At 42.2% G+C, this 27,230-nt stretch overlaps 2 protein-coding genes across 2 annotated transcripts in view; both read right to left on the minus strand.

Moving 5' to 3' along the window:
- Positions 1–1,543: 1,543 nt before the first annotated feature.
- LOC309409131 (uncharacterized protein C15orf61) lies at positions 1,544–4,853 on the minus strand (the record flags this gene model as incomplete). The annotated part of the gene is made up of 2 exons (XM_082005197.1): positions 1,544–2,598; positions 4,517–4,853. The coding sequence occupies 2 exons, from the start codon at positions 4,851–4,853 to the stop codon at positions 2,471–2,473; spliced, it is 465 nt and encodes a 154-aa protein (XP_081861323.1). The 3' UTR covers positions 1,544–2,470.
- A 4,619-nt stretch (positions 4,854–9,472) lies between these two features.
- IQCH (IQ motif containing H) overlaps positions 9,473–27,230 on the minus strand; it is a gene marked incomplete at its 3' end in the record, with an annotated part of 71,851 nt that continues 54,093 nt past the window's right edge. The window contains exons 17-21 of the mRNA XM_082005339.1: positions 18,617–18,784; positions 15,420–15,545; positions 13,916–13,977; positions 10,944–11,052; positions 9,473–9,574 (exon numbers count right to left, since the gene is read on the minus strand). Of these exons, the coding sequence (XP_081861465.1) occupies positions 9,473–9,574; positions 10,944–11,052; positions 13,916–13,977; positions 15,420–15,545; positions 18,617–18,784 (567 nt within the window). The remainder of the gene's footprint in view (positions 9,575–10,943; positions 11,053–13,915; positions 13,978–15,419; positions 15,546–18,616; positions 18,785–27,230) is intronic.

Below are 27,230 nucleotides of genomic sequence, written 5' to 3' on the forward strand. Positions count from 1 at the left end.
GGCCATAGAGAGCAGTTAGGTGCTATGCATGCAAATAACCCACCTTTGAACAATCTTTAAAAGCCCACTTCAGGGACACTCTTTAGTTCAAGTATTCCGACGTCTCCTCAGCAGGAGGCCCTGCTCTCCTCATACTGGATTGTCTCTTTAGGTGGCAACAGCTAAAAGGCAAGAGTTTATGGCGATGGGGATAAGGAAGGTAAAGCAGCAAAGGTTCAGCTGAGAACTAAACAGTGCATGCTCATCCTTGATTGCCATTCCCACGTTCCTCCAAGCCTTACAGAGATTTTTGAGACAAGATGGTATGAATCTTCTTGGCCCTCAACACTTCCATCTTGCATTCAGGCCAAAACTTAAGGCAAGTGATAAAAAAAGATACTAAGAACTAGGTATGTATAGCAAAAAGAGAGAGACAGATGAAGTATTTTACCTTTGGGTAAAAAAATATTTTTGTCATGATTTAATAACTCAAGTGTTATCCCTTATAAATAGCATATTTTCCCTCAAGTACTATAACAGGTCACACACAAGCTTTACTGAAATGAATGAATGATACTATATTTGCACTCTGCCCTCAGACATCATCTAGTTCATCCTTTAGCATGATCAACTTCATAAGAGCAAGAGGTCTATTGATTTTCATGTAATACAAGAAAATATTACATTTGCTTAATTGTTACACAGTGAGATCATTGAACAAGAAATCAAGTCTCTATTTAATGCTGCAAGCAGCACAGAATTGCAGTAATCAATAGGGTAGTTTGTCAAAGATGTTCTCTAAGGAGACTTGCCCATCACTGTATGGACAAGGAGTCATGTTGCCTGCATTTATTGAAAAACAGGTAAGCAAAGTCAGCAGTACACATTATCAGAAATCAAACAAGCTGCAGTGAGTGGAGGTGCAACTCCAATGAAGAGCTGTATTTATAGTCTGGTAATTAAAAAACATTTTATCAACCTTGCGTTGAGACTAAACCTTTACAGCAAGATATTGACAAGATCCATGGCAATGAATGAGCAGTATTTGACTTTAAACTTAGGAGCTGCAGTTATTTAACTTTATCCAATACAGTGAAAATCTGTTCTAGAAAAATGCTAGCAGTCATTTTTATTATTAACGAGGCTTCTTATAATACCGTCTCTTCTGAGACCCATTTAACTTGCGTCATGAATATTGTCCCAAATTAAACAGAACAGTGCAAGCACTTCTGATTGAAGTGTTATTTAGTGTTGCTTTTAAAAAAAACACGTGTATTGCTTCATTAAGTGGGAAACCGTCCCATTATCTGGAATTAAGTAAAGAAGTATTTAAATGAAATTATACTGTAGTCATAGCTTGGTAATTATTTATTTAGGAATATAGTGATTACCCTCCAAAACCAGTGCCGATCCATTTTACATTTATCTTCCTACTTAGGAAAACTGGAATAATCAACTTATATCACCAGGCATGGGATTTGGAATAGACAGCATTACTTGCTGGCAGTAAAACAAAGCACTAGTAATATATCCTGTACAGGTGTTTCTGTTGTTTGAACTTATTATCCAATAATTCCATGTTTCCACTACCCAAATAATTCCCTAAAAGCTTTTTCTTTGCCCAGGTTTCCAACTAAATTTAAGTCATTCCATTGTTGTATGTGCCTGTTACAGCTGGAGAAATCAGGTTATTTTGCATCAAAAAAATGAAGGTGGTATTCTTCTCATTCTCCTGTATTAATTAAAAATATCAGCAATTTGTAAATTATTGCAGGGGACTAAGTCTTCCCGAATACTTAGGTTTTGTTACTTACCTATTAAGGAACAAAAAGCAAAAAAAAAAAAAAAAAGGCAGATAACTGGAGTTCAAGAATTGCAAAAGATACAAGCATAAAACACATTTTAGGTATTTTATTTAAATATCAGTTGAAGAAATGTGATACAGCCATTTTTAACTTCCTAGGGTGGTATTCTTCCAAAGAGTCATCCAGGCAGTTGTGAATAGTTAGTACCATGAATTCATTCAAACATGCTTGCAACTATGACAATGCATTAGGAAACATCTACTCAGACTAAACTTAAGCAGCTTAATCTCTTCAGAGACGTATGTCTAGTCTATTCTCAGTTTCCTTGCCCACATGCTACAATTCAGTTCTCTAAGTTGGCAGAGATATCTCTTTATCACAAGTTTGTTCAGCGGTACTAGTCGCTGACTTCCATAAATTCTAATACGCTTAGAAATATTAATTCTTCTCCCAAGACTTCTACTTTTCAACGTTACTGACTTCTGCAAAAATAAATCTTATGACCAAAAAGCCCATGAAGCTTCCTGAAGACAGCATGTTTTACAAAAGAATTCACTGTAAAAAAAAAAACCAAAACCAAACCCGAACCCAAAACAGTTGCCTTCAGTTCTTTTTAAAGGGAGTAGGTATTTGTAGCAGCTGTAACACAGAAACCCACCAAATGACAGGTACTTGAGGGCATGATTTCAGTACATTGCGCCTTCATCTTCTTTATTTAGAAAATAAATAGTAACTGGGCCATGACTCGTATGAACAGTCTCTGTGACACTGACAAAGAACCAGGAGCCAATTCCATATAGTAAAGTTGGGATGCCTAAGAAAAGACAAAAAACACATTACATACAAAGAGAGCAAGCCAGGAAAATTAAAAATGCCTATTAATAGTAAAGAATGACGACTCCAAATGAAATTAGAGGAAACGCATTCCTGTGAAAGCTGTCTTATTAACATTTTGCCTTTACCAAAATGCTTACAAGCAGCTAACACTGCTTAATACCCTTCACGGGCATCAAGCACACAAGAATCAGAAAGCAGCTTAAGAAAAGCAGGAATATGCAGGAATTAATAGAAAAAGAAAACGGGAGGATAGCAGTATGAAAGAAGTGAAACATGCTCATGTATACAGCCTGATTTCTACCTATTTAAAAAAAAAAATAAAGTATTTGAACACTGAAACAGAAACTCCCTGGACATCCACTTAGTTCAGAGTTTGTCTATGTATCAGAGTAGAGATAGGAAGGAAAACAGGCAGTGACTTCATAGATCACCATGAAGCTGCTCCTGGGAAAATCAGATCAGGAGTCAAGACTACCAACACCAACAAAACTGGAATAAGTAGAAAGGTGTATGTATAAAAAGTGCCATCATTTTTAGCACTGCCGAGTTACTCATCTATTACAGACAACAATATTTTACTTACAATATTGGGGAAAAAATGGAGATGGATTTAGGCCTTGAATTCAGTAACGTAGAGAAACACCAAATTTAACATGCTTATAGCTACCCAAGTGCTTAAACAAGATTCTCAGAAGGGGGAGATGAGTTGACTTTTTAATCATGCTTGCCAATCATTTAAATGTCAAACATGCAGCGTAGCTGCAAGGAAGATGGAGCAGATAAAAGGTCTGACTGTGCGGAGGGAAAAATAAAATCAGATTCGAAGTTGTTATTAAGAAATCAATTTTTGTTGAGTGTATTTTCCCACTATGTCAGTCTGGAAAGATCAGAAAATTAAGACTAGCAGACATGTTTTGAAAAAAAGTCACTAAAGACTTGCAAAGTGCGATTTTTTTTTTTAATGGAATATGAAAACAATAAACTTAAGAAATTTGTTATGCCACTGTCACTGCCAGCACAAATAAGCATTGTATCCGTAGCCGAAGTTTTAAATAATAACGTATTTCAAAACTCATCTATACCTGTTTTTACGTTAATGATAAGGTACTAATAGAGCATTTTGATTTATAAGCATTTATATCGCAGCAGCACTTTCGGATCACAGGCGGTCCGAGCCCTCCACAGCGTTGGACACCGCCTGCCTGCAACAGGCAAAGCTCAGCCCAGGCTCTTCCCAAGAAACACACAGTTTCGCTTCAGCCGGCGCTCGGGTGTTTGCTTAGAGGACAGAATTTCATCCACGGTAACAGACGGCAGATTTTTAGACGGAAAACGATCCATACCAAGTGACGTTAGCCACTTGAAGAACAAGCGGTCGCGCGGTTGCTTTAAGGCGGTTTAACCGTTCTCCCTCACAAGAGGGCAGAGAAAAACGAACACGGTAAAACCCCGAAAAGTATCGATTTTGCAGCTCGGCGTCTTCGCAGCTGCTGAAAGCTCGGGCATTTTGTGGCTCGTGTTTCCTCACGCCGCCCGGTCCGAGCTGGGGGGGGGGCGGAGGACGAGGCGCCTCAGGAGGGTTCACTCACCTCAGGGAGAGCGGGGCGGGAACTGCCGCCCGCTGCCAGAGGCGGGTCCCCGGCCACAACCCCCGTCCCGCACTGCGGGGGACGCCGTTCCTGCCAGCCAGCGCCGCTTTCGCCTCGCCCCCGGCCGCGTCCCCCTGGCCGCGGCCGTCCGTCCTGCGAGGGGCGCAGCCCGCCCGCCTCAAGCGCCTCACTCCGCCCGCCGGCTGCGGGACGGCAAGAGCCGAGCGGGAGCGCCTCTCCGCCCGCCTCGCGGCCAGCGAGGTAAGCCGAGGGGAGGCCGCACAGCCGGCCCGGGACACGACTCACCGGCGTTGAGGACCTTGAGGGCGGTGAAGGCGGCGTTCTGTAGCGCCAGGTCCTGCGGGGCGGCGCGCGAGCAGTGGTACTTGATGAAGGGGAAGCAGCCGGTGCGCAGGATGTGGTAGTTGGCGCCGTTCACCTGCCAGTTGAAGTGGGAGAGGCCGAACTGGTCGTTGCGCACGGCGCTGTACTTGACGCAGTACGAGGTCCAGTGGGGCAGGCCGCGCTGCCGCAGGTGCTGGCTCAGCACTTCCGAGGCGGCGGGACGGGACGTCGCCGCCGCCGTCCCCCGCCACAGCAGCAGCCCCACGGCCGCCTCGTGCAGCCGCCTCAGCGCCCGCATCCCGCGGGGCCGAGCCAGCCCGCACCAACGGCTCCGGGCCGGCGCGCCTGCGCCACCACCGCGCCTGCGCCGGCCGCGCGCAGCGGCCCGCCGGAGGGCGGGAAGGGGCGGTGGCGGAGGGGTCACCTCACCGGCGACCGTGGGGCAGGGCTTCGGCTGTGGGTGCGAGGGAGAGCGGGGCAGTCTGCTGCGTGCGGCTTCCTGAGCGGAGGGGGGGCGCGGGGAAGGCCGCCGCCGGAGCCCCTCCGCGCTGAGGCCAGGCGGGCGCCGTCTGAGGCGGGCGGGCCGGCCGGCCCCGCGAAGGGCGGGGGACGCGTCCTGCTGCCCGGCGCGGAGCGGCGGTGGGCCCGTCGTCCCTGCCTGCGGAGCGGCGCACGTTAACGCTCGTCGCGGCGGCCGGGAGTATCGCAAAGGATCGGGCAGCGGCGATTTTGGAAGTGGTGGTGCGGGCAGCGCGCGTGCCGAGGGCAGCGCCCCGCGTGTTGCTGGCGCATCTCCCGGCTGCAGCGCCGGCTTTGGCGTGCTGCAGTTGGACAGCGGTGGCGGGTTAAAAAGAGTTCTTTGAAGGTGGTGAACCCCTTTGACGAGAAATACTTAAAAATCATAACCAACATTCCGTTATACGATTTTTCTAAATAAAAGCTAAGGTTTTGAACCGTTAAACAGTCTTTTTGGGACAAAAATACTGTACAGAGGAGTGAACTGGGAAACGGGGACAGATTTTTCCTTTTAATAATTGCGAGGGATATCTCAAACTCAGCAATCTTAAACCATTGAGCTATGTAGTATGAATGTGCAATGAATCAGTTACTACCCAACAATATACCCTGTTTATTTATTGTAATGTACTACATGTGTGTAGAGCCAGTAATTATTAATCCTTGTCAGTAACAAATTTGAGTTCACCTTCCTATAATTAATGGAGCATATAGTTAGCTTTAATATCCTTATTAGTGGCAACAATGGCTGAGGATAGAAAAGAAGTTGGAATCTTATATTGTGGCTCACTATGGTGAAGGGTTGAACCAATGTATTTCACCTGAAGAGTGATACTCTGCTGTTCTATTTCATGGTCAAAATTACCTCCTATAAAGCTATTGCCTATAAAGTGGACATATGACAATTACTTTGATTTTTAAAAGTATTTATTTCAAGATATTTTGCAGTTAACTTTGTGTTCCTCTTGTTAAAATGCAAGAAGAAGGGAAATATCCTTCAGGCTCTGGCAGCGTAACCCCGCGCTGGTTAAGAGAACGTAGATGCACCTCTACTTGCACAACATGTACTACAAATGGAATGAAGTAGCATCTGTATTTACAAATGTATAGCAAAACATTGCATACTTCAAAAGTATGCAAGAATTATGACCAAACATCCTAAAGGTGAAGCTGGAAGTATGAAGCATTCTTCCAAATGTCTTCTGTTAATAATATTTGGTTATGCAGTTCATGTCTCTCTGTTCATTGGATTCTGGTATAATAATTTTTGCATCAAAACAGCCTCCTGAAATGCGTATCTTTGTGATCAAGCTAGGAACCAGGCTAACCATTCTTTAGTCGAGATGATACAATAAATTACTTTCACGAAGTTCATCAATGATTGTAGTACCTAATCTTCAGTGTCTGATAGCTACAACAAAATCCATAGTCTAAAGTGAAATACAGAGGCTCTGTATACCACAGGAGGGAGTACTTCAGATCTATGATAGGGCATCTGGTAAATGGGAAGTGATGTTAGGTAATCACTGTGAAATGTTGAGGACCAAGCTAGTCTTAAAATTCCAGGAATTTGTCACCCTAACCTAGATTGGAGGTGGTAAATTCTCCTGACCTCTCTGTTGGAATGAGGTATGGGAGATCTTTCAGGAAATGGGTAGGGTAAATACTTTTACTTCAGAAGACATCTGGAAGTTGTGCTGATGAACTGTGCTTTTGCTCCGTGCTCAGAATTGCCATTCTAAATGTGGAAACTTGGGCTGAATGCCTTTTTTTTTTTTTTTCTTTTTTTTTTAGGCTTTAAACCCAGCTATATAAAAAGGGAGACCCAGTTTCCAGCATGAATTCCAGATAATGCTCTCTCAGGAGAGTGACCTGAAATGGGTAGCGGTTGTACTACAGACACTATGTCAGTTCTTCTAAAAACAAGATCCATGAGGTGCTGTCAGCTGAATGCACATCTTCATTTGCAGCTCTGGCCCATCAGAAGCACAAAACTTCTATTTTAATTGTCTGCATCTTCTGCAGTTGATGCCAAAGCCCACTGCTCCTCATCTCCTTCCACCAGCATTCTGCCACACCTTGCAGCTGGGGAACCAGCTTGGGCTTTTGCTGTCCTTAGCTGCAGAATTCTTTGGCAATTTCTGATGAGCAGCCACACCTGGGCCTCCTTTTATCCTTTGAGTCCCATTTACTCTGTTTCCTTCCCAGTCTAGATCATGTTCTGAATAGTGCTGAAATTCAAGCTACAGCTCAAGAACTCTATTATTCCTTTAGTGAGTGTGAATAAATAATCCAGTTGAGTGAACAGGAGAATCATGACTATATTTCTGACCTTTTTTTTTTAAAAAAATATTTTTATTTCATGTCTGCTGTATTACTAAAAAAAAAATATATTTTTGGCACCAGCAGCATGGGAGTTGAATGTGAGAGACTGTAAATCCTTCCACTAGCTCAACACTCACAAGTGTTAATAGTAATTAAAAACTTTTTTTTCCCCTCAAGATACATTTCACACTTTGCACATACTGAGAAATCTCTCTCACCATGGGAACTTTCAGATCACTTATTCCCTGCAAAAACAGGTACAGTTTTCTTTTGTTGGAATAGAACAAAGACATAAGGAAGTGCAGGTTTCATTTACTCCTAGGACACTGCAGTCTATTAAGTGCCAGTGAACTAATGAGCCTCTCAGACCTTATGTTGTTCTGGCTTGGATCAAGGCTTAATTTTCCTTAACCCTTAAGAAACTAGCTGACTCCTAGACTGATACTGCCATGCTCTCCTACACTGCCTCCTCCTCCAGGGTATTGCTTCTGCTGACCAAACCGGGATGTTGGATAGCTTGGATATGAAGTGAGGTGAGAAATCTACAGCTTCTTGGCAGTAAAAGAGGAGAGAGTGCGTTATGAATGCAGCGAGGAAAAAGTCAGAACAATGTACTGTTCTGCAGCCCCTCGAAGCAGAACAGAGAACAAATATATCTCATCTTGTTGGAAGAACTAATAAGCAATTATACTGTGCTTTTTGGCATATTATTTCTTGGCAAGTGAGAGATCATTGTTGTACCTACGACAGCCAAAGATAACCTCCGTTACTTTCATTTCTAACCATAAAGAATAAAGACTTCCTGGAAGTTCATTCATTGGCTAAATTTCACATCAGAAAAATCTCTGTGGGTTCTGGTATATCCAAAACCAAGACCGTATTGAGATTACATGTAAGAAAGGAACAAAACCAACCAAACAAGAATTAAACAAAAATACTCTTTTAGACTTTTTTTTGAAATGGGGATCGGCATTTATGCAAACATTCTCATCTGCAGTGAATTACTTCTGTGACCAAAGTAGAAGAGAAAAATGCTAATGCAAAAGATGTTTGAAGCTAACGGATCAGAGACTTGAGCACTGGAAAAACTGGGCACTGATCTGCTGCAACTGCTTGGTCACATTAATTATTGGTCTTAAAAACTAGGTTTTTGCCTGAACTTTTTGGGAAGTGACCTCCAAGATACTTGCCACGCTTGGCGCAGTAGTGCCCATCCAATGGAGAAGATGCACTCTTCCGTAGTAAAATTTAGAACGTGTTGTCTGTTGGGATGAGATTAGAGATTTGAAGGACAAAGATAATTTTACAAATATAACTTGTCCTTTAACATAACAGTGCACAGCAATTCTGACAAAAATGTCAGCAGAATCTGAAATACGCTATCTGATGGACAGATAGATCCACAAAAGCCATGGTATACGGGGAATCATAGTACAAGTCTAATTCTAATGGTCGTCTCAGAATCTATTGTTGAATCAGTACCATTACTATTATTTTTGATAATTTGAAAGTGAACGTAAAACAACTGCTGCAAAAATCTGTAGATTGCAAAAGAAATAGTGGAATGATAACAATAAGGACAGTGGGTTCTGAAGAGGAATCTGGGTTGCTGGCCTTACTGATAAGATGGCATGTAAGTGTATGTATTTATAGGCGGAGGGACACTGGACCTACTTGCATGTTGGAAGCCTGTATTTTAGAAGACGGTAGGTTTGAAAGGGAATTTAGGGTCACAGGACTCTTTTCAATAGAGCATGATCTCCTAGTGTGATTTAGTGACAAAGACAGCATGATCCCTCTATGTATTCTATTAATAAGACTTTAAAAACAGGTACTGTACTGCAGGAACAACAATATGAACATCAGGGGCATTTATTACGATCCTCTGCTTTTCAACAGTTGATTTTTGCGAAAGAAGGGATATTCTAAATGCTGCAGTCGGAAACCATGGAAATGTACTGTCTCAGTTAATATTACTTCACATGCCAATGCAGAAGGAAAACCAAACCTGTTGTTACAGATGAGAAAGCGTTTCCAGAAGCATAAAGAATAAGGCACTTAAACATTTTCTGTTAACTATTCTTTCAGAGCATCTGCTTTCGAAGGTTGCTCTGCTTCCAATTTCAGTTTGTTTTCTGCTGTAATTCCTAGAATTGCTTCAATATCTTGAATTGCCATCTGTAACAGAATCAAGGAATGCAAGTTATTTAATGGGCAGTATAATGAAATCTAGCAGCCAAAATGCACAGCTGGTAGTACTTGCCTTGAAAAGGTAACCAGGGTTACACAAGACATGATGCACCAATTTAAATTTACTATTACTTTGGGGAAAGTTGGGAGAATTATTAGTAAATATGCACAAATCTCAGGTAAATAAAAATACAATTCATTGCAATTTGTACTTCTAATTAACTGACAGGTGTTCTATTTCACATGTAAATCATTGTTAACTCACTATGAAGAAGACTTCCCTTTTATATTTTTCTTCAGTGGTTGCTTTTTACTCCCTCATCTTGAAGAAAGGGGTGGGTTTTTGTTTGTTTATTCTGTAGCATGTTGACATTTAATTATAACTTCTCTAAAACTGTTATTTCACACCGTGCTGGTAGAGGAAAATGTAGTTGGAGTTAACACTGGAAAGAATCTGATAGAAGTTACATTGTGCGATTTAAGATAGAAATCTGTAACACCGCGCTCCCCTTCACCTTTCTACAAAACACTTACAGACAGGATCTTAGAAACTTTTTATAAAGTTAAAGGTGATATAGCTTAGCAAAAGAACTCCCTCCGGAAAGTTTAGCTATTCTCTGGAATCAAAAAGCAGCATTGTAATGAGTGCTTGTTTCGGGGCACGGGGTTGGATTCATTATTGCTTTACTGTCTCCTTTTGCCAGCAAGGTCAGCACAAAGGAGCCTCGGAGCGAAGGTGGGCGCTCCTGGGGGAACGCTCCCGGCGCGAGGAGCCCCCGCGCTTTGTCCTGCCTGCCCCCGTACCACCCCAGAGCATCGCTGGCGTGTGGGGACGGGCGCTGCGGGCAGATTCAGCGGGCAGAGAAAATTGGGAACAGAATTGGCTGGTGAAAGTGATGGCGGGGTGGAAGACGTGCACTACTGGATTAAGTGCTCGGTGGCTGCCTGCTTAAAAGAAATGAGTGCTAATAATCTAAGGAGCTATTATAAACCGAGAAGTTTGCTTCTAATTTAAGATTCCTACCTTGATGGTGTCCCTTTAAAAGAAAACAGACAATTGTGACAGTACTGTCTGAGGCAGTGCCAATAGCTCCTTTGCTCTTACAAAGGACAGTCGGGAGCATTACATTACAAATCATTTCACGCTAAAGTATGTTTCTTTTCAAAGAAAAAGTTTCAAACTTAAATTTAACTAACAGGTTCATTGGGAGACTTACTATATTGACCTAGACACTGTAAAATACATACCGCTAGCAATAAAAAAGGAATGGTTTAGCACTTGTTTATGATACAGCATGAGGTATTTTCAGCCCTTGTACAGAAATTAACCAGGATCGTTAGTTAATTAACACCTCACCTTAAAATTGGTCTCGCCTTGCATATTAGGTGCTGATATTTCTTGATGGATGATGAAGAGATTGCGAGCAAAGGTCATGAGGACCCCCTGGAGATCCTCTCCGATTGTTCTGTTAATGATATCCAAACAAATGAGTTTACCAATGATTCCCTTCACATGCTTAAAAACAATCACCCTCTCATTTGTGCCTGTCTGGTGATGGAATTTAATGAGTATTTTCAATCTCACAAGGTGGCAATCTTCAGGGAGATATGAAAGATGAGGCTCCATTTTAACTTGTCAACAGAAAGGATTTGTGTAATAAATAATTTTTATTAATCAACTTAGCAGAAGTAAGCAGTAAGGTTTCGGCTGCTCCAAGTGAAAAGCTAGTGTTGAGCGTTGACTGAGACAGGAGAACACTTCAAACACCTACGTTAGTTCAGAAGAGCTGTTGCTTCTGCCTACAATTTGTGGAAGACATCTGAAGGAGACGTTTCAGCAGTATCAGCCTTTCTTAGATTGTTGTAGCTTTGGAGACTTTGGTTTCTCAGTGGTACGTACAGACTCCCGATACATACGATCTTATGGAACAGGATATTACACTAAGGAAGAATGTACCTCATTTACTGACTGGAACTGACAATAGATCTCCAATGTAGTAAAGTGGAAGATAATTCACATAGATGTTTCAGGTAGTTCAGTGATTTTGTAAGCTTAAACTGTCATGTTCTTGGCATTATTTCCAAATTAGGATCATGAAATTGCATTGAAAATCTGATGGAAGACAAATGTGGGATCAGAATGGCATGGCAAATACATGTGAGAATATTCTGGTAATATATTATTAACTGCCGATTCAAACTGATGATCCAAGAGGCATTGTTACGTTTCTTACCGGGGAGCAACAACTGATGTATTGTTCTAAAGGAGCTAGCAAGAATGTAGGATGCAGCATTTCTAACATAAGGACTCCACTTTCCAAGGTACATGGCTAACAGAATCACATAGACCGGGACAAGCCAATCCAACAGTTCACTGGCTCTGAAAGGGGCAGGTCCTTCTCCTCTCTTCAGTTCCTCCCCAGCTATCTTGCACAACTCTCATGCTCACTATTTACCCCTCTATGGACTGATTCTCTCTTAGCCTCAGAGAGAACCAACCCAAGAAAAGAAAGCTTTCTGCCGAGTTCTTGAGCTGAATCAACTCCTGGAGAGGCATAAAAGTACCGGAGGCAAAGCAAAAGGAGGGTCAGGAGGGAGGAGGACTCCATAGCTGGGGTCAGGGAAAGAAGGAGCTCACCTTTCAGCATCAGTGGGCTGTTAGGAAAGTTTAGCACCTTATGGAACACTTTCAGATGCCTAAATTACTTTTTAAATGGCTGCTGTAGATATTTTACAAGTGCTCGTTTAGTGATTTTCTTCCAAATTTATCTCACAGCTCAATCGTGTAAGCTGCCTATATTGCGACTGCAGGTGAGTGAAGTATGGTACAGGAATATCTAAGCTTTAAACAAATAGGACTCGCTTGTATACTACCAACAGCCTCATCCACAAGGAGCTCGGTACAGGCTGAAAGAATCAAGAAACAATCTTTAGGATTCATTTAGTCCATTCCCTGTGCTAGGGCACGATCAATGCTACTTATATCATCCTGACAGAGGTTTGTCTAATCTGTTACTAAACACTGTCAGTGACAACCGCCCTGAACAATCTAATTAGTTCTTCGCTTCCCTTACTGTCAGAAATTTTTCTTATGCTAAACATGAATCTTTCTTGCATGCAAGTTAAGTTCATTTCTTCTCGTCCTGCTACCAAAGGCACAGAAATTAGATTTTTCCTTCCCACAGAGGCTTTTTATGTGCTTGAAGATTGTTAGCAGATCTCACTTCTGCCTCTTTCCCCCCATCCCCTTTAGTCTTGCCTTCTAAGTCATGCTTTCTAGAACTCTAAACATTTTCATTGCCTCCTCTGAGTTGAGTGGAAGGATTACTTCAAGGTCTCCCACGTTATATTGTTTGCTTTTTTCCATAAGATCATGACATCGTGACTTGCAGGCAGTTTGTAAGCCACTGTAACTCACAGATGCTTTCCTGCAAAGCTGGTTGTTCCTCATATTCATTACCGCTATGTAAGTGTAATTTCTTGCACCTAGTTCCAACTGAATCTAATTCTGAGTTTCATATTGTTTCTTTAATTTGTCGAGATCATTTTGAATTCTATTCCTGCCTTCCAAAATACTTGCAGTCACATCCAGCACTTGAGGAAGCTGTTTTCTTACCCAGGTCATTAATGAAATAGCTCCAGCGTCAAAGGAATACAGAACAGACTGTGAACAGACCATTTCAGCCCCTCACTCATTATGTCCTATTTTGCCGGTAAATGTCACATAAATTCTCTCTGAGGAGACGTTTTCAATCAGAGTGTAGTAGATTTGTGCAGATTATGCTGTCTTACACTTCTTAGGAGAGGTTTGTATGTCTAAAGAATTACTAAACCATCAGATCTGCTGTTGCACGACTGCCATTGATCACTTTGTGAATAACAATATAAAAAGGCATTAAACTTCAACCTTCTTTGCATCGTGTACAGTTAGGTTTTTGATAACGTCGCCTGTAAAAGTAAGCTGGTGCTAATCCACATGCTCTCGCAGCTAGATCGCTATTGACAGTGAATCTAGCTCTCGTAAAGCTAATTGCAGTAGCTCTTTAGTCTGCAATGCAGTCAGGCTTTGATCTAAGCAGATTCCTGCACTTTTTTTGTTACTAAAATGCTTAAAGCCTCCCTAAACTTATCAAAAGGCCAGCCTTACAAGAAGCCATTTTACTGTTCTGAGCAGTAGGTGACGGTCAATGAACTGGAGTGCATGGTGTTCGACGGCTCATCTCCCAGATGACCTTTGCTGGAGCCGGAGCCAGCACCCGCTGTGGGGTCGTTCTTCAGATCAAGCGTGTTCCCAGCTTTTATCCCTGTTTATGGAATGGACATACTTACATCATTCCCAATCTGTATCGCTTCTGATCTTCATACAATATAAAAACTGTTCCCTGTTTTTCCTGTTAAATGAAAAGACAAAGTTGCCTTAATTATTCCTAAAATAGTGATAATTATAATAAATGTATTATACAGGGACAGTAAGTGCATAACCGTATCTAAGAAACGCTAGTTTTGAATTGTGTGTAATGGATTATTGCTCAGTGTAAGAAGATTGTTGCTCTAACTTCTTGTAGAGAATACAATACATTAACTTTATGTAAATAGAACACATATGGCAGAGTCAATTCAATAGCAAATATTTTTGTTCCAAAGCAGTAAGAAATGGTCATAAGTATCTCAAAAATTATCTCCTTAGATAGTTACTGTTATCAAGAGACAGGTTAACCCCTAAAAGCCTTACACACACTTAGACTGAAAGACAGTGAAAGTAAGTTTAGGTTTTCCTGTTCTGAAAGCTCATAGTTCACCTTAGATATACACAGGACATGACTTTCATTAACCTTCTGCTCTGGTTAATGGCCAGTTTGGTCAGCAGCAAAACTCACAGTTTGATTTTCAGATGCACTAAGCGACAGTTTCGGCGTGTCGCTGTGAGAGCTCTCAAAAGCAGGTGCCCTCCCCGGGGAGGGCTTCTGCTGAGAAAACACGTAAAACTCTGCATTTCCCAGTGAAGCCCTGTGCCCTAGGATGGGAAATCTGTCTGCTGTTCTCTCTTGCATAACATCTTCTAAACTCTTTTACAATTCTGTTCATAAGCCTTAAGCAGTTCCTTTCCTAGCAAAGACTGCATTTTCATTTCTTCGTTCCTCTTTCTGTTGCCCATTATCACCCGACCTCTTGGCCTCTGAAGATGTATCTTATCTTATGGGTACAGAGGCGCGTGAAAGGGCTGTATGATGGCCCAGCGCTCTCATGAAAACTCAGCGCTAGCTCAGCGCTAGCATGGTCCTAAACCCAAGCACAGCTCCTGGCTCACAGCCATAATCCTTTTTGCCCGCTGAGCCGCGCGAACAAACCCGCCGGGACAGCATTCCCTCTGTAGCCTCCGAGAGAGACACCGTCTCGCTCCCTACTATGTATCATAGACATGCTGTAATTCCTCATCCTTCGCTGCTTCCAGGCTTAAGCCAAATCAGACCGGTATCTCACTACTGCAGTTCTTCAGACTTGGACCCCAGCTAAAGTAAGCTGACAGGTAAGCGTTCTAATATTCGACTAATTTGTACAGGAACTATGAAAGACCTTTGTGCAATTCAGAGTTCATTAATTAGCATCATGAAAACAACCGCAAATAAAATCAATCCTGATTTATACCAAGTCCCTTTCAACAAAACTGTAGAGCAACACCTTGCTGTGTTTTTAACAGAACACTTAAACATTACATTATGCTAAATGGGACACTTAAACTTCACATTGTGCTAAGTGGTTTCACCATATTAGAATTTACAAACAAAAATTATGCAGAGTGAATATCACGCTTTCTAATCTTTCCCGTCCATACCTGGAGGTCAAATCCAACACCGTGAACTTTACACATCTGGAGGAGAACATGGTAGTAGATTACTGAAAGGCCTGAGTGCCTCAGTTGACTGCTTGCTACTGCACACCGGTTGCTTATTGGAGAAGGCTAGAGAAAACAACACGGGATTCTTTATTTTCCTACTAGTTTATACAAAAACCCAACAATTTACTATTTAAATGGCTTTTTCTCAGTGAACTCATGGAAATGTAGAGTTCCAGCTCCATTTGGAGGAATTTCTGTTCATCACAATGTCTACTGAACACAGACGTTTCCATGCAGCAAAATTAAATCCTCACCTCACACTGTATGTAAAACCTTATATTATAGATCAGATCTACAGAATCACCCTTTATGAACCACATTTTGATATTTTCACAGCTTCATTGGTAACTGAGTCCTGTGAAATGATTCTAAGTGGATCCTCTGAATCCATCCTGCCCTGTGGTAACACACGTTGTTCTAGAGTCAGCTCTTCTCGATAGCAGAAATTCCAAAGTGCATAATCAGTAGGTTTTGAAACTGGGTTTCTCCAAGACTGAGCATTCTGCTACAGCAGGAGTGTGCATAATTTTTCCAGCAAGCCTTTGAGAAGACCAGGCACAGTGACTCCAAGGAGCTACACAACCGATACCAGTGGAGTTCATGCTATGGATAAAAATCAGTACTGCATTTGAGTTTAAATTCTTACCAGTGCATAGGACAAAATTGTTGCGTTGAGTAGAGCTGAATAGAGATGTTCTCCTAAACCAAGGCTTTCCTGTGATGTTATTTTTTAATACTGGACTGTTGTTCAGAGTGGGGATGCTGCACGTTGAAGCATGTAATTTACAGTATTTTTTCTAAAATGATAGTTGTTTTGACATTGACTCATTTAAGTTGACATAGTTGAAATCCTTATATAATACATCTCTGCCTGAAAATTAATCATGTTTATAATATTCTGAGAATTAATAACACCCATTGCTCAAGTCATTAACTTAAAAAAGGAGCTTCCAAAATCTGTTCTCTGCAGTAGGGGACCACAAATAAATGAATGCTTGATAAAATAATCCAAGTAGCAGTTTAACAAGCGTAAACTTGAATGTGGCTGCAATAACACAGAACTATTGTTTAAGGGTTGGCATCAGGTTGATGAGGTGCTTATTTCAGCTACAAAGCATGCATACACATGCATAATGAACTGCAGTATGAATTATTAATGTGTTGCTTATTTAGCCTCATCTGTCTAGAAGATAATGTATCCTAACTATAATGAGTGATTGGTTTTGTACATAATTACAGTAGCAGCAGTATCTAGGAAATTTGTTCTTTCAAAGAAGGATTTCTAAAAATAAAATCATCACACAAACTCAGTTGCTGCTCCATTTTATCAAAATCAAACCTACCAGGATTGGGAATATATAATAAATTAAAAGGGACGGAATCATTATTAACATCATAATTTTACACAAAGTGTTTTACTTAATCATTCATTACAGATCATGTGCTGTAAAAGCATTTGTCTCTTGGTTTGTTTGTTTCTTTTTCTAAAGATATTTTCCTAAGAGAGTGCATTTTTGTAGTTAACTCTTAGAGAGATAAAAACCCCAGAAGTACAGAAAGAAAAAAAAAAAAAAAAGGATATAGTGACAATTTATGTTAATTCTGACAGAATTTTAATTAAATAAAGTTGCTACTTGATTACTTTTCATTTCTAAAACTTGTACTACTGGGACTAATCATATCTAATTTACTCCTCTCCAACTAAAAGTGGTTGCTTGACAAGAACAATAGATCAAGAGCTCATTAACCTCTAAATTATAGCTCCATGACATTTTTGGAACCATGCTACGTTCCTCCTCCATGTATGAAAAAAGGGAGTTGTGAATCTTCTGTCAAAATGTGTAAAACGGCATCTGTTTTATATCTCTCTGGGTATATCTACGTGTACTTATACATGTATTTCTTACTCTCTGGCTTTTCTAAAGGCCTTTCTTCCCTTTTTTAGAGGGACGGTCTCAAGGTTCAGAGCCATATTGAATCCTGCATCAAGATTGATCTAATTTAGCAAATCAGCATAATAAGCAAGTCATATGTTAACCATGCTTCCGTGACAGCATGTTTATAAGGGTTGCAAAGCAATACACAAAATGTCATCTTCTCTAACATCACATCGCTGGAGGCACTATTACGGACACAATCTAAAGAGTTTTCGGGGAGATTAAAGGTGAGATCCACAAGAAGCAAGTGCCACAGGACTCATCTTTTCACTACCTAAACCTACAGTCCTGAGCACCCCGGCTTTATGTGCAACACCCACGGACAGCCGAGCACACGTGAATTCACAGCGTGTGACGCCGAGCGTGGATGGATCTGACCTGACAATAGAAAAGAGAAAGACTGGTTGGGGGTCTTCAGGGCTCAGCTGTCTCGCTTGGTGTTGCCTCTTCCCCTTGGGCTTTGTAACTCTGGTCCAGAGAGAGTGAGCGTGGCTGCATATGCCTGCCGAGGGAGCTCACCTCAGCTAGGGTGCTATGAGTTTTTCTTCAAATGACTCTGTCCGTAATTAATACTGAATAATTAATATGGAAGATGAATACTGAACAGTTAGATGGATGCAGAGCTGAGTGAAGGTTCTGGGAACCGAGCTTTGGGTTTAACTCAAGGGCGAGTTGGGAGGGATTTAGGTTGTTCAGATCCTACTGCAGACGTAGCCCCGATTGTTGTACCCCCAGTTTTGTGCATGAAAGTACAAAGCTGAGGTAGACCTTCAGTGCTCCAACTTCTGATCCTAGACCAGAGCTCATGAGCTGAGGGCTCAGATTTCTTCCTAAGTTACTCCTATGGTCAGGGGCAGTGCTTTCATCTCATTCCTTTTTCATGCAACATATAAATTACCATATTTTTTACAACTTGAGAGCTACCTAAAATATTTAGAAGTTTGTCACTACCACAAATCAATATTACTGAGCACAAAAAGATGAATAATCAGGTACCCATAAGCATCGAGAACCTTTCCTTTAATTTCTAACGTGATAGTATCCCGTTTACTTTACTAACCTTGTAAAATATAAAAGTAGCAGTTTTAAAATCTGAAAGGAGCAAATTCAGCTCCTCTAGAACAGAGATCTAGGGCAGATTTTAACTTTTCGGCAATTTACATTAATAATTTTAGTTGTAAACAAATCACTGCTTACAGTTTTTGTCTCCTCATGCTGAATACATTGGCTTTTCATTTTCTTTGAACCAAGAGATACTTCAAAGCAGCTAGAGTGACAGTCCAGATTTCCATCTGTCACGTACAACATGAGCTGAGTCAAGGCCAGCTGGTCACTATAGCAAAGGTCAAGGTCTGTTGCCCATACCTAATCAAAGCACAAACAGGTGCATTAAAATTAAAAAAAAAAAAACCACACAAAAAAACCAAAACAAGAAGGGTGAAACTCAACAATTGTGTAAAGGATCATCTATGCTTTACTTTCATGCATGCTGGCATGCATACTTATGGTTTGCTTGTGCTGCTGCATCACTGGCAGCAGTAAACCACTTCCAAACAGGAACAATTGGAATTCTTAGGTAACTTCAAAAGTAACTTTTCCAAGAAAACCAAAAGGTTATGAACAAAACAGCGACCTGTACTACCAAGATTTTAGCAACAGTTAGAGAAAGGAGACAGATGAGCTCAACAGCTGTAAAGCCTGTACCACATTAAATAGGTAGTTATCGAAATACTAAATATCACATGTGGATTTTTCAGCTGAAGAATAATTAAGGTCAAGTAAAGTCAACCTTGATTTACAAATAGGTATTCTGAGATCAAAAAAGGGAAGTTCCAGAAGGCAAAGCCAAACTGAGTAAAAGGAGTAGGGAAGCGTGGAATCCGTGTGTAGGAATACGTATCGGTCATCACAGGGGTTGAGCACAGCCCATTCCCGTTGCAATACACGGCCTCATCAAACAGCGGATACCTCAGCACGTACAAAACCGTACAACTTGCGGCATGGTTCTGCTTCCACTCACACCGCTGTTTCGTGGTGCTAATTCAGGTTTATACTCGCATAACTACACAAGAAACCAAACTGTAAGGTCGTAGAGCTGCCAGTGGAACGTGTCCCACAGGCAGGCGGAGGGGAAGCCCACCCCACCCTTGTGCAGGCATATCATATTTATCATATTTTATATGATAAAAGCCTCATATAAACCTCAAGAAGGTTTCAAAGCATTAAAGCACACAGAAGTCGGGCAGGATTTGTGAGGCCAGTCCATGCCAAGGGTGTAGCAGAAGGAAGTACCATGGATTGCTTCTGTGGGCTCCTCCGACCCGATCACCTGAGCATGGTTTTACCCAGGGGTTTTTCCCACTTAAAAAATGCTCGTACCTACTACACCAATGAGAAATGTTAACACACGCAAATATCTGCCCTACAGTGGACCCCTTTAAAACAAATCTAGCAGTGAGTGACTTGAATAAGCCTTTGAATGGTAAATGGCGTCATTATAAGGATATTAAGAGGTCAGGCAGTCAAGGCCTTTCGGTAAACTGAAGTTAATTTCTGAATCATATTCACATAGTAATGCCCTTTTTATAATGGTGAATAAATCACATCAGTAACAGTTGTTAATATCTAACTGCCAAGTATCTGTTGCTGTATTAAATATCCTATTTGTCAACTTAAATATTTCCTGCTGCATGGTATAAAATGCAAATCGGATGCTAATGGCTGGCTTTCCTTAGTAATAGGGGAATATTCCCCAATTATAATGCTTAATTTTCTTCAATAATTTATTCTTTATCATCACTTCTGCAAGACAGGAACTTTCATATCCATTTGTACTTTTCTAGTATGTGCTAACCTTTTCAATGAGCTAAATAGTAATTATAAACTATACATACTATAGAAGCATTACATTAATTGCCATAAATATTATCAACAAATCAGCAACAGCCAATGTGTCTTGAACCATGATTGAGTTGGACATTAGATTCTCCAGTAAAGCTTTGCCCGCAGAAAGAGATGGCAGGGCTGCACGAGGGGACGAGGGACTACTGAAAATCTTGGATATCCAAGGACTGTTCACGAGCTCAGGCAAAGTGAACGAGTTGCTCTTAATCCAGACCCTGATATTACACCTGCGTTGCTCTAACCTCAAAGTCTACACCAGCACTATCTGGAAGCTTTGCTGATGCACGAACAGAGGGGCAGGAGGCAAGTTTGACTGAAGATGGACCATAGAACGGCTGAGATGGAAAAACCACGGAAGCTGAGCGAAGACGTCCCTGCGACCGTACTGCATCTGGGCAAGTACAAGGGCTGCGTTCTGGCAACGTGCAGAGAATGGGCTGAGCATTTAACAGCAGATAAAGCATTAACAAACGCAGCCTGGCAAACATAAAACAGCCATTAGCGCAGGACAAGTTCATTACATCCTGGTAGAGATTCAGACAAACCGTACCAGGCATGGGATAGCACGTATGTTTTGCAGGAGTTACTCAACAAATCCCATGTTGTCCGTAACTGAAATGAAAGTACGTGCAAGTGACATTGTTTTCATTTCAGATGTAGAGCCCCATTAATCATTTGTGTGATATTTTTCACATAATCTGAACAAAAACCCAGCATGCCAACCTGGCTGTAATGCCCCGCTGGCACGTTCCCAGTGGCTGCTTTGGGAAGGCGCAGCAGCACTCCCAGGCCCCTGCACCGGCGATGGCCCCAGCCTCATCTCTGCCCAAGGAAGGAGCTACAACACAGGAAAGAGGAGAAAAAAAGCTTTTAGCAGGGCAAGTTCCATGCTGGAAATCATGAGACTGACCAAATGTTAGTTTAAGGAGTTTCTGTTCACTTTCAGAGTATAACAACTAGTTGTTTCGGACGTGGCTTCATAATCTCAGACTGACTACCCTCGTACCATTGCCTACAAAATTAAGGGTCAACAGCGTGGACTGATGGCCCTACTGTGGAGGGAGGGTGTGAAGGAGGTACCATGAAGGAGGGTGTCCATCCCTCCCCACCTGCTACCCTTTAATGTCGTAGGAAGGGAAGGAGATCTCTAAACACCTACTTAAGCTTCAGTCACAGTTACATTCTACATAGGTAAAGTCATTGTATATTTTGGTTTTTTAAGTATAGGGTGTAGCTGTCCACAAGCACAAGGGGGAAGGAAGGCAAACATGGCTGGAAGGCACCTGTCCACCTCCTTTCATTCTGGGCCTGAGGCTGAACCACCCCTGCTGCAAGTGAACGCAGCCGAATGGCCGCTGTGGTGTGCCAGCCGGGATCGCCCCCAAGGATTCTTTTCCTGCCTCGGCATTGTCAGAGAACACTGTCTCGTGGCCATGTCCCTTTCTGCCCTGGATGTGTTCCAACATCCCTAACGTGCGGAGAAAGGAAGAAGGGTCAGACAGCATAAGATTCCAGCTTGATCCTAGCAGGGAATTCCCTTTGGCCATGGAAATCCAGAAGTGCCCTTTAAACCCCCTTTGTACTGCTACAAAAACGGGGAAGACACAGGGCCTGGGCAATATATCTAACTTTATGGATAATTTTTTCCCATTTTGTTAGTTCAAATGTAGGCCAGGTCATTAGTAACTAGTTGATTGAATTCTTTGAGGGAACAATTTCTCAGTCCCATTCCAGGTCCTGAAGGTCACAAATGCATTTTGAAAAATTATAGCAATCAATAACAGGCAATGTTTTCAGTAGTTTTGAGCAAGGATGGAAGTTGGGCAGGCCTCAGTCTGGCTGGTGGAGCTGCGTGAAGACAACAGCTACGCAGCTGCTTATAGTGCTCTTACTCTGGAAGCAGGCAGTGGACGCCTGTTTGCTGGGTCTATCAGTCTGGCACCTTTCACCACTAATATATCAATATATACTCCCAAATGGAAAGGGGTAGCTCATTATATCACACTAAGCACACATTGACCATTTTGAAGTTAGCAGGTGACCCTTGAGTGTAATGACCTAAAATTAATTGTAATAAAGGGCACCAGAATCCTTTATATCTGTGTCTAAAGAATTCTAATTAGGTGGACTCTGTGGTTGATGACTTCTCATTTTCTATGAAGATGCTACCAGGCTCATGCCAAGATCACATATTTCCGCTGCTTCAAAAGTGCTCGTTGCATGCTGAGCGCTAAGCTAAGTCAGCATGGCTAGGGCTGCCGTCAGCAGCAGATTACGGAGAACACCACGAACTGGGACGAACATCTAATGTTAAAGCAAGAATATAGTAGAGCTGCGCATCACATGTACGTAACCAATTTGGGCAATATAATTTAGACATATCTATTGCTCTTCCTTCTGCTTCTTTTGCCATATTAAAATGTCGGAGCACAGAAAGCTCTCAGCTTGGATGCTCCTTCCAGTTCTGCAGTCCTGACTGCGGCCAGCCTTAATGAAGCATCACGCAGCGTGCGAGCAGAGGTAGGCACAGAAGAAAAGGTATGATGGAGAAGAAAGCAGCGATAATAAGGGTGGCACCAGTCACCCCAAATGGAGACATGACTCTTCAACTGACAGAAGAGTCTCTGTGAAGGGCGACGGAGACTTTCACAGTAGAGCTGACGCCACGGACGGCTCCTCCAGCGGCTCAAAGGCACAGCGCACCGTGTGAGGAGGAGGAGGAGGAGGAGGAGGAGGGAGTGCCATTTACAGACCCCCAGCACTGCTCCCCACTGTCGCTGGGATTGGATTGAAGGTTTCGCCTGTGTATTCTTTTGTTCCCTGCAAACTTTGTAGCACTAGATTGTATATGGCAAATAAAATGGCACTCGTCGTTCTTGACATCACCACCTGTAACTAGGAGAAGCAGCTCAGGCAGGCTCTCACTCTCAACGCCTTTGAAAACTGAAATGTAGAAGCTGTTGAAGCCGATGCAGAAGTCAGGGGGGGAAAAGTGAGAGTGGCACTACATGAGCTCTAAAGAAAAAATACTCAGCATCAGAGTATGCAGCAAAGAACAGATCTTGACAGAGTTTCCCGCAATGCCTGCTGTTCCAGCAGAGCAAGGAATGTTGCTTTCCAGCAAGGTTCCTGTTTCAAAGGAAGGAGCATCCTCCTAGTTCAGCGCCGACGGAGCTGTAAAACAAGCAGGATGGGACAGTTCTACCTGTGGCAGACTTTAACTGAAAAAACCCTACACGCAGAAACGTGAGCCTACTGAAATCAATTAAAAGCTTTTCACTTTGTCTCAGGACATAGAACACTAGCTGTTCCTGCAGTCTATGAAATAAAAAACAAACCCGAAACACCCAAAATGAATGAAAGCATTTCTTGGGAAGATGAACCCAGCTCCACCCGTGTGGCACATAGTCTTCAAAACAGACTAACAGCTCCAAGCACAGACAGAGCAAACGAAACATCAGACCTATGTATTAATTTGGGCTGTTCTTCTCTTGGCAAGCTAGGGAGTTCATTTAGGTTCGGCTCTCTATGAACATCTATTGGATTGCAACAGGTTTTCTTTCAAAGTACTATAAAATGGTGTCAAAAGCTTCTAGAATGCCTTGAAAACCTGAGCTGTGGTGTTCTGTGGTTGGTTGGTTTGTTGTTTTAATTTTTTTTATTTTATGAATATATTTCCATAGTTCATAAAGCAATGTTTGTGGAGGTCAGGCAGTTAATAACCAGATGAATTATAATCCCCTCTAGTAAGTCAGGAGCTGTTAGGAGAAGGCCTGTGCAAAAGATCAAGTTTAAGTAAAAATAAAGAATAATACAATCATACAGATTAATAAATATCTATTATTTGAGTCCATCCTCATTTTCTGAAGATATACAATACGGGCGCGTATGCAATCGTAGGTATTTATGATCATAGGTGTCAAATCCCGATAGGACTGCATGGCAAAATAGCATAACATAAGGAGCTTTCACTTGAGATTTTGGGACTTTCAGGACACATGTCCTGAAATTAAACTGGAACAGAGCTCACTTGAGAAGTCTAGAACTGATACATGATTTTGAAACAACAAATAGAAGTTCAAAGATAATCAGATCTCAGTTTTAATTATGACTTACCGTTAAAAAACAAAAGTAGTAGAGCCAGTAGTTAAGATTTTAGATAGTCTTAAGAGTGGTTTTAGATTAAGGTAAGCAAAGCACAGATTTGGAACTTCCAGACTCCCACCAGTGGGAAAAAAACGTAATTAGAAATACAGCCTGCAAGATTTACTGTCTGTTTGTCCAAGGAAATATGCCGAAGCCTGGATTTGCTCCCTTTTTACACAGACTGCCAAGTGCTGCCAGGAGACGCTGTCCTTCAGCGTACACGGCTTAAGAGCCTGCACTTCATGGTAAAGACCTCTCAAGTGAATAAAGTCACAGTTATAGTGTAATTCTTTACAACTCCCATAAAAATGCTTCAGCTTTAAAATATAAACTTGAGAAGGGAAGGAAACATAAATTCTTAAAGAGTTACTAAATTACAGCTTTTCTTTCTCCAGCGTAACTGGTTTATCTGCATCTAGTATTGATGTCTGCATTATTGTAAAGAACACACCTGCTATTTTTAAAGAAGTAGTTGAACGACACTGGTAAAATGTCAATTAGTAAAATATTAATGCAGCTTGGGCGCTGAAAAGAGAGCTGCTTTGGTGACTTTTAAAATTCACAATAGAATTGATTATTTCAGCAGCGATTGCAGACAGAATCTTATCCGGCTGCCATCTCGTGGCAGCTGCTGGGATGGTCTGGTGCCGGCCTGAAAACTTAAATTTTAGGGCCCTAGAACTGGCCCTAACCTCTATCCTGCCGAATATAAGATTGGAAGATGGTTAATGAAAACACCATGGCTCTTGTTTGAAAATAACACATGGAAAATGCTATAATCTGTCTGGAGAAATCTGAAGACACATATGTGAATACAGAAGAACGCATCCCAGCGAAAGCATCCCTCAAAGCATTAACTAAACTGTAACGCCGGAGCTGACCGATGGCCTTCAGAGACATCTGCTCCGATTTGCTCCTCCTAACCCCAGACCTTCCTGGCCGGCTGGCTGCCAGCCCTGTAGCCAGCCCCCTCAGGGTCTTTTTAAACCACTGGACTGGAACAGAGGGAGAATACCCACCTAAACATTCCCAGCTCTATAATTGTCCTCATCTTTTCCTCTGCACCCAAACTGAACTTAGTCCAGTGTTGTCTCACTGTTGCTGCAAGAGGTACGGGGCTGTGTAAGCTATCAGACCGATGAAAAAGGTGACTTATGACCCCGCTTCTCCAAATTATCTGTCCACAGATCTATGGATGTAAGTCAGTTTATGCATCCAAACACTCCCACTCAATTAAACAGACTTATTTAGGTGCAGCTCCTTGATAAGTTGGGATCTGAGCAGCATTCGGTCAACACTGTGCAAGACTTCACTTTGAAGGGTCAAGGCGTTGCTCTTAAAGATCAGTCTTGACAAATAGAGTGGGAATCAGAAGCGATTCAGTCCAAGTTATGCACCTAATTTTTCTCCTTCACTTCTTCCCTCCCAAGACACTGAAAACAGCATGTCTCCATCTCCCTTTCCCTGAGGAACAAATCACAGATGCTTATAACCAAGACAGAAATAGATTCCCGAGGCAGAGAGAGAATTGTGTCAAGTCCCCAGCTTTCTCTGCCCCGCAGATCCCTGCCGGCGTACTCACAGCCAGGTGGCCGGTGGCAGCCGAAGCATAATCCCGCAGGTACCATCGCCGTGCTGACCCCCACGCGGTGCTCTGGGGTGGGCAGTGCAGGGTGCGATGCAGTCCCTGGTAGGCTCTAGCCTTCCTCAGCTAACCCAACACCGCGACGCCAATCTTAGCCTCAGAGTTATACCCCAAATAGCAATGAAATGCAAGAAATTAAGTACAACTTGCAGCAGACCGCAGGACACAGGCGTGGAGACTATCAGACAGGAGTTAGATCCTCCTACAGGCACTGCCCTCAGTGCTCTTGGCTGCAATCCGCAACCTCCTCCAGTTCTAGCATAATTTAAGGAAAAGCTGTATGTAGACGGAGGACGATGCAATCTGTAGATGCCTCTGAATTACATGCCATACGTAGAAGCAGTGGCAAACAGGCCAGCTAGGACTGCCCATGCAGCGACAGACTGAAAAGCTCCCCTGGGAACCGAGTAGAAGTAAATGGAAAACCCAGTAGAAATACGAGGCAGCGTCTCTTCTATCTTCATCACCCAGCTCCTCCGGGCCTGCGGACAGCATCCCTCTTGTCACCTTTTGGTGATGGACACAAAGCTCTACAGTGACCCAAACAGAGATTACTTTCTCATTTCTACATTCGCTCAGGCTTCCCCTTGACTTGTGTGTTTGGCAGACACGCGTTGTTCCTTATCCATCACGCAGAGCCTCTTTGCTACTAGTGGTACAAAGGAACACAGCAATATGACACAAGCATGTTGAAGGAAAATACTTGCTAACAGTAGTAATCTTTAAAATATAAGCAATACCCTATTGTTCATACCAAAATTAGTTTTATGCTTATGACACACAGATTTTTAAAGGCTTGCAGATGAAGAGCCTGAAACTCAAATACATACAACGCTTTCTTCTGCTCCAAAGCCCTCTTTGCACAAGTGCACAGGAGAAGTACATGTGAAGACCTGGATTGCCAGCATACAGCTGCTCTGTCCGCAAAGGCAGAAATACATTTTTACTTATTTGGCCCTTCACGTTTCTTAAAGAATTGTATTTATGTAGCATGTAACTTCATGAAGGTTTCAGGGATTTTTTTAAGTATTTAAATACTCAGAGCGTATTGGTAACAGATGTTCAATGATATACTTAATTTTTAGTTTTACTGAAAATATCAGGTATCCGTTGATA

Source organism: Phaethon aethereus (genome assembly GCF_964289735.1).
Source record: "Phaethon aethereus genome assembly, chromosome: 12".
Classification (NCBI taxonomy): domain Eukaryota; kingdom Metazoa; phylum Chordata; class Aves; order Phaethontiformes; family Phaethontidae; genus Phaethon; species Phaethon aethereus.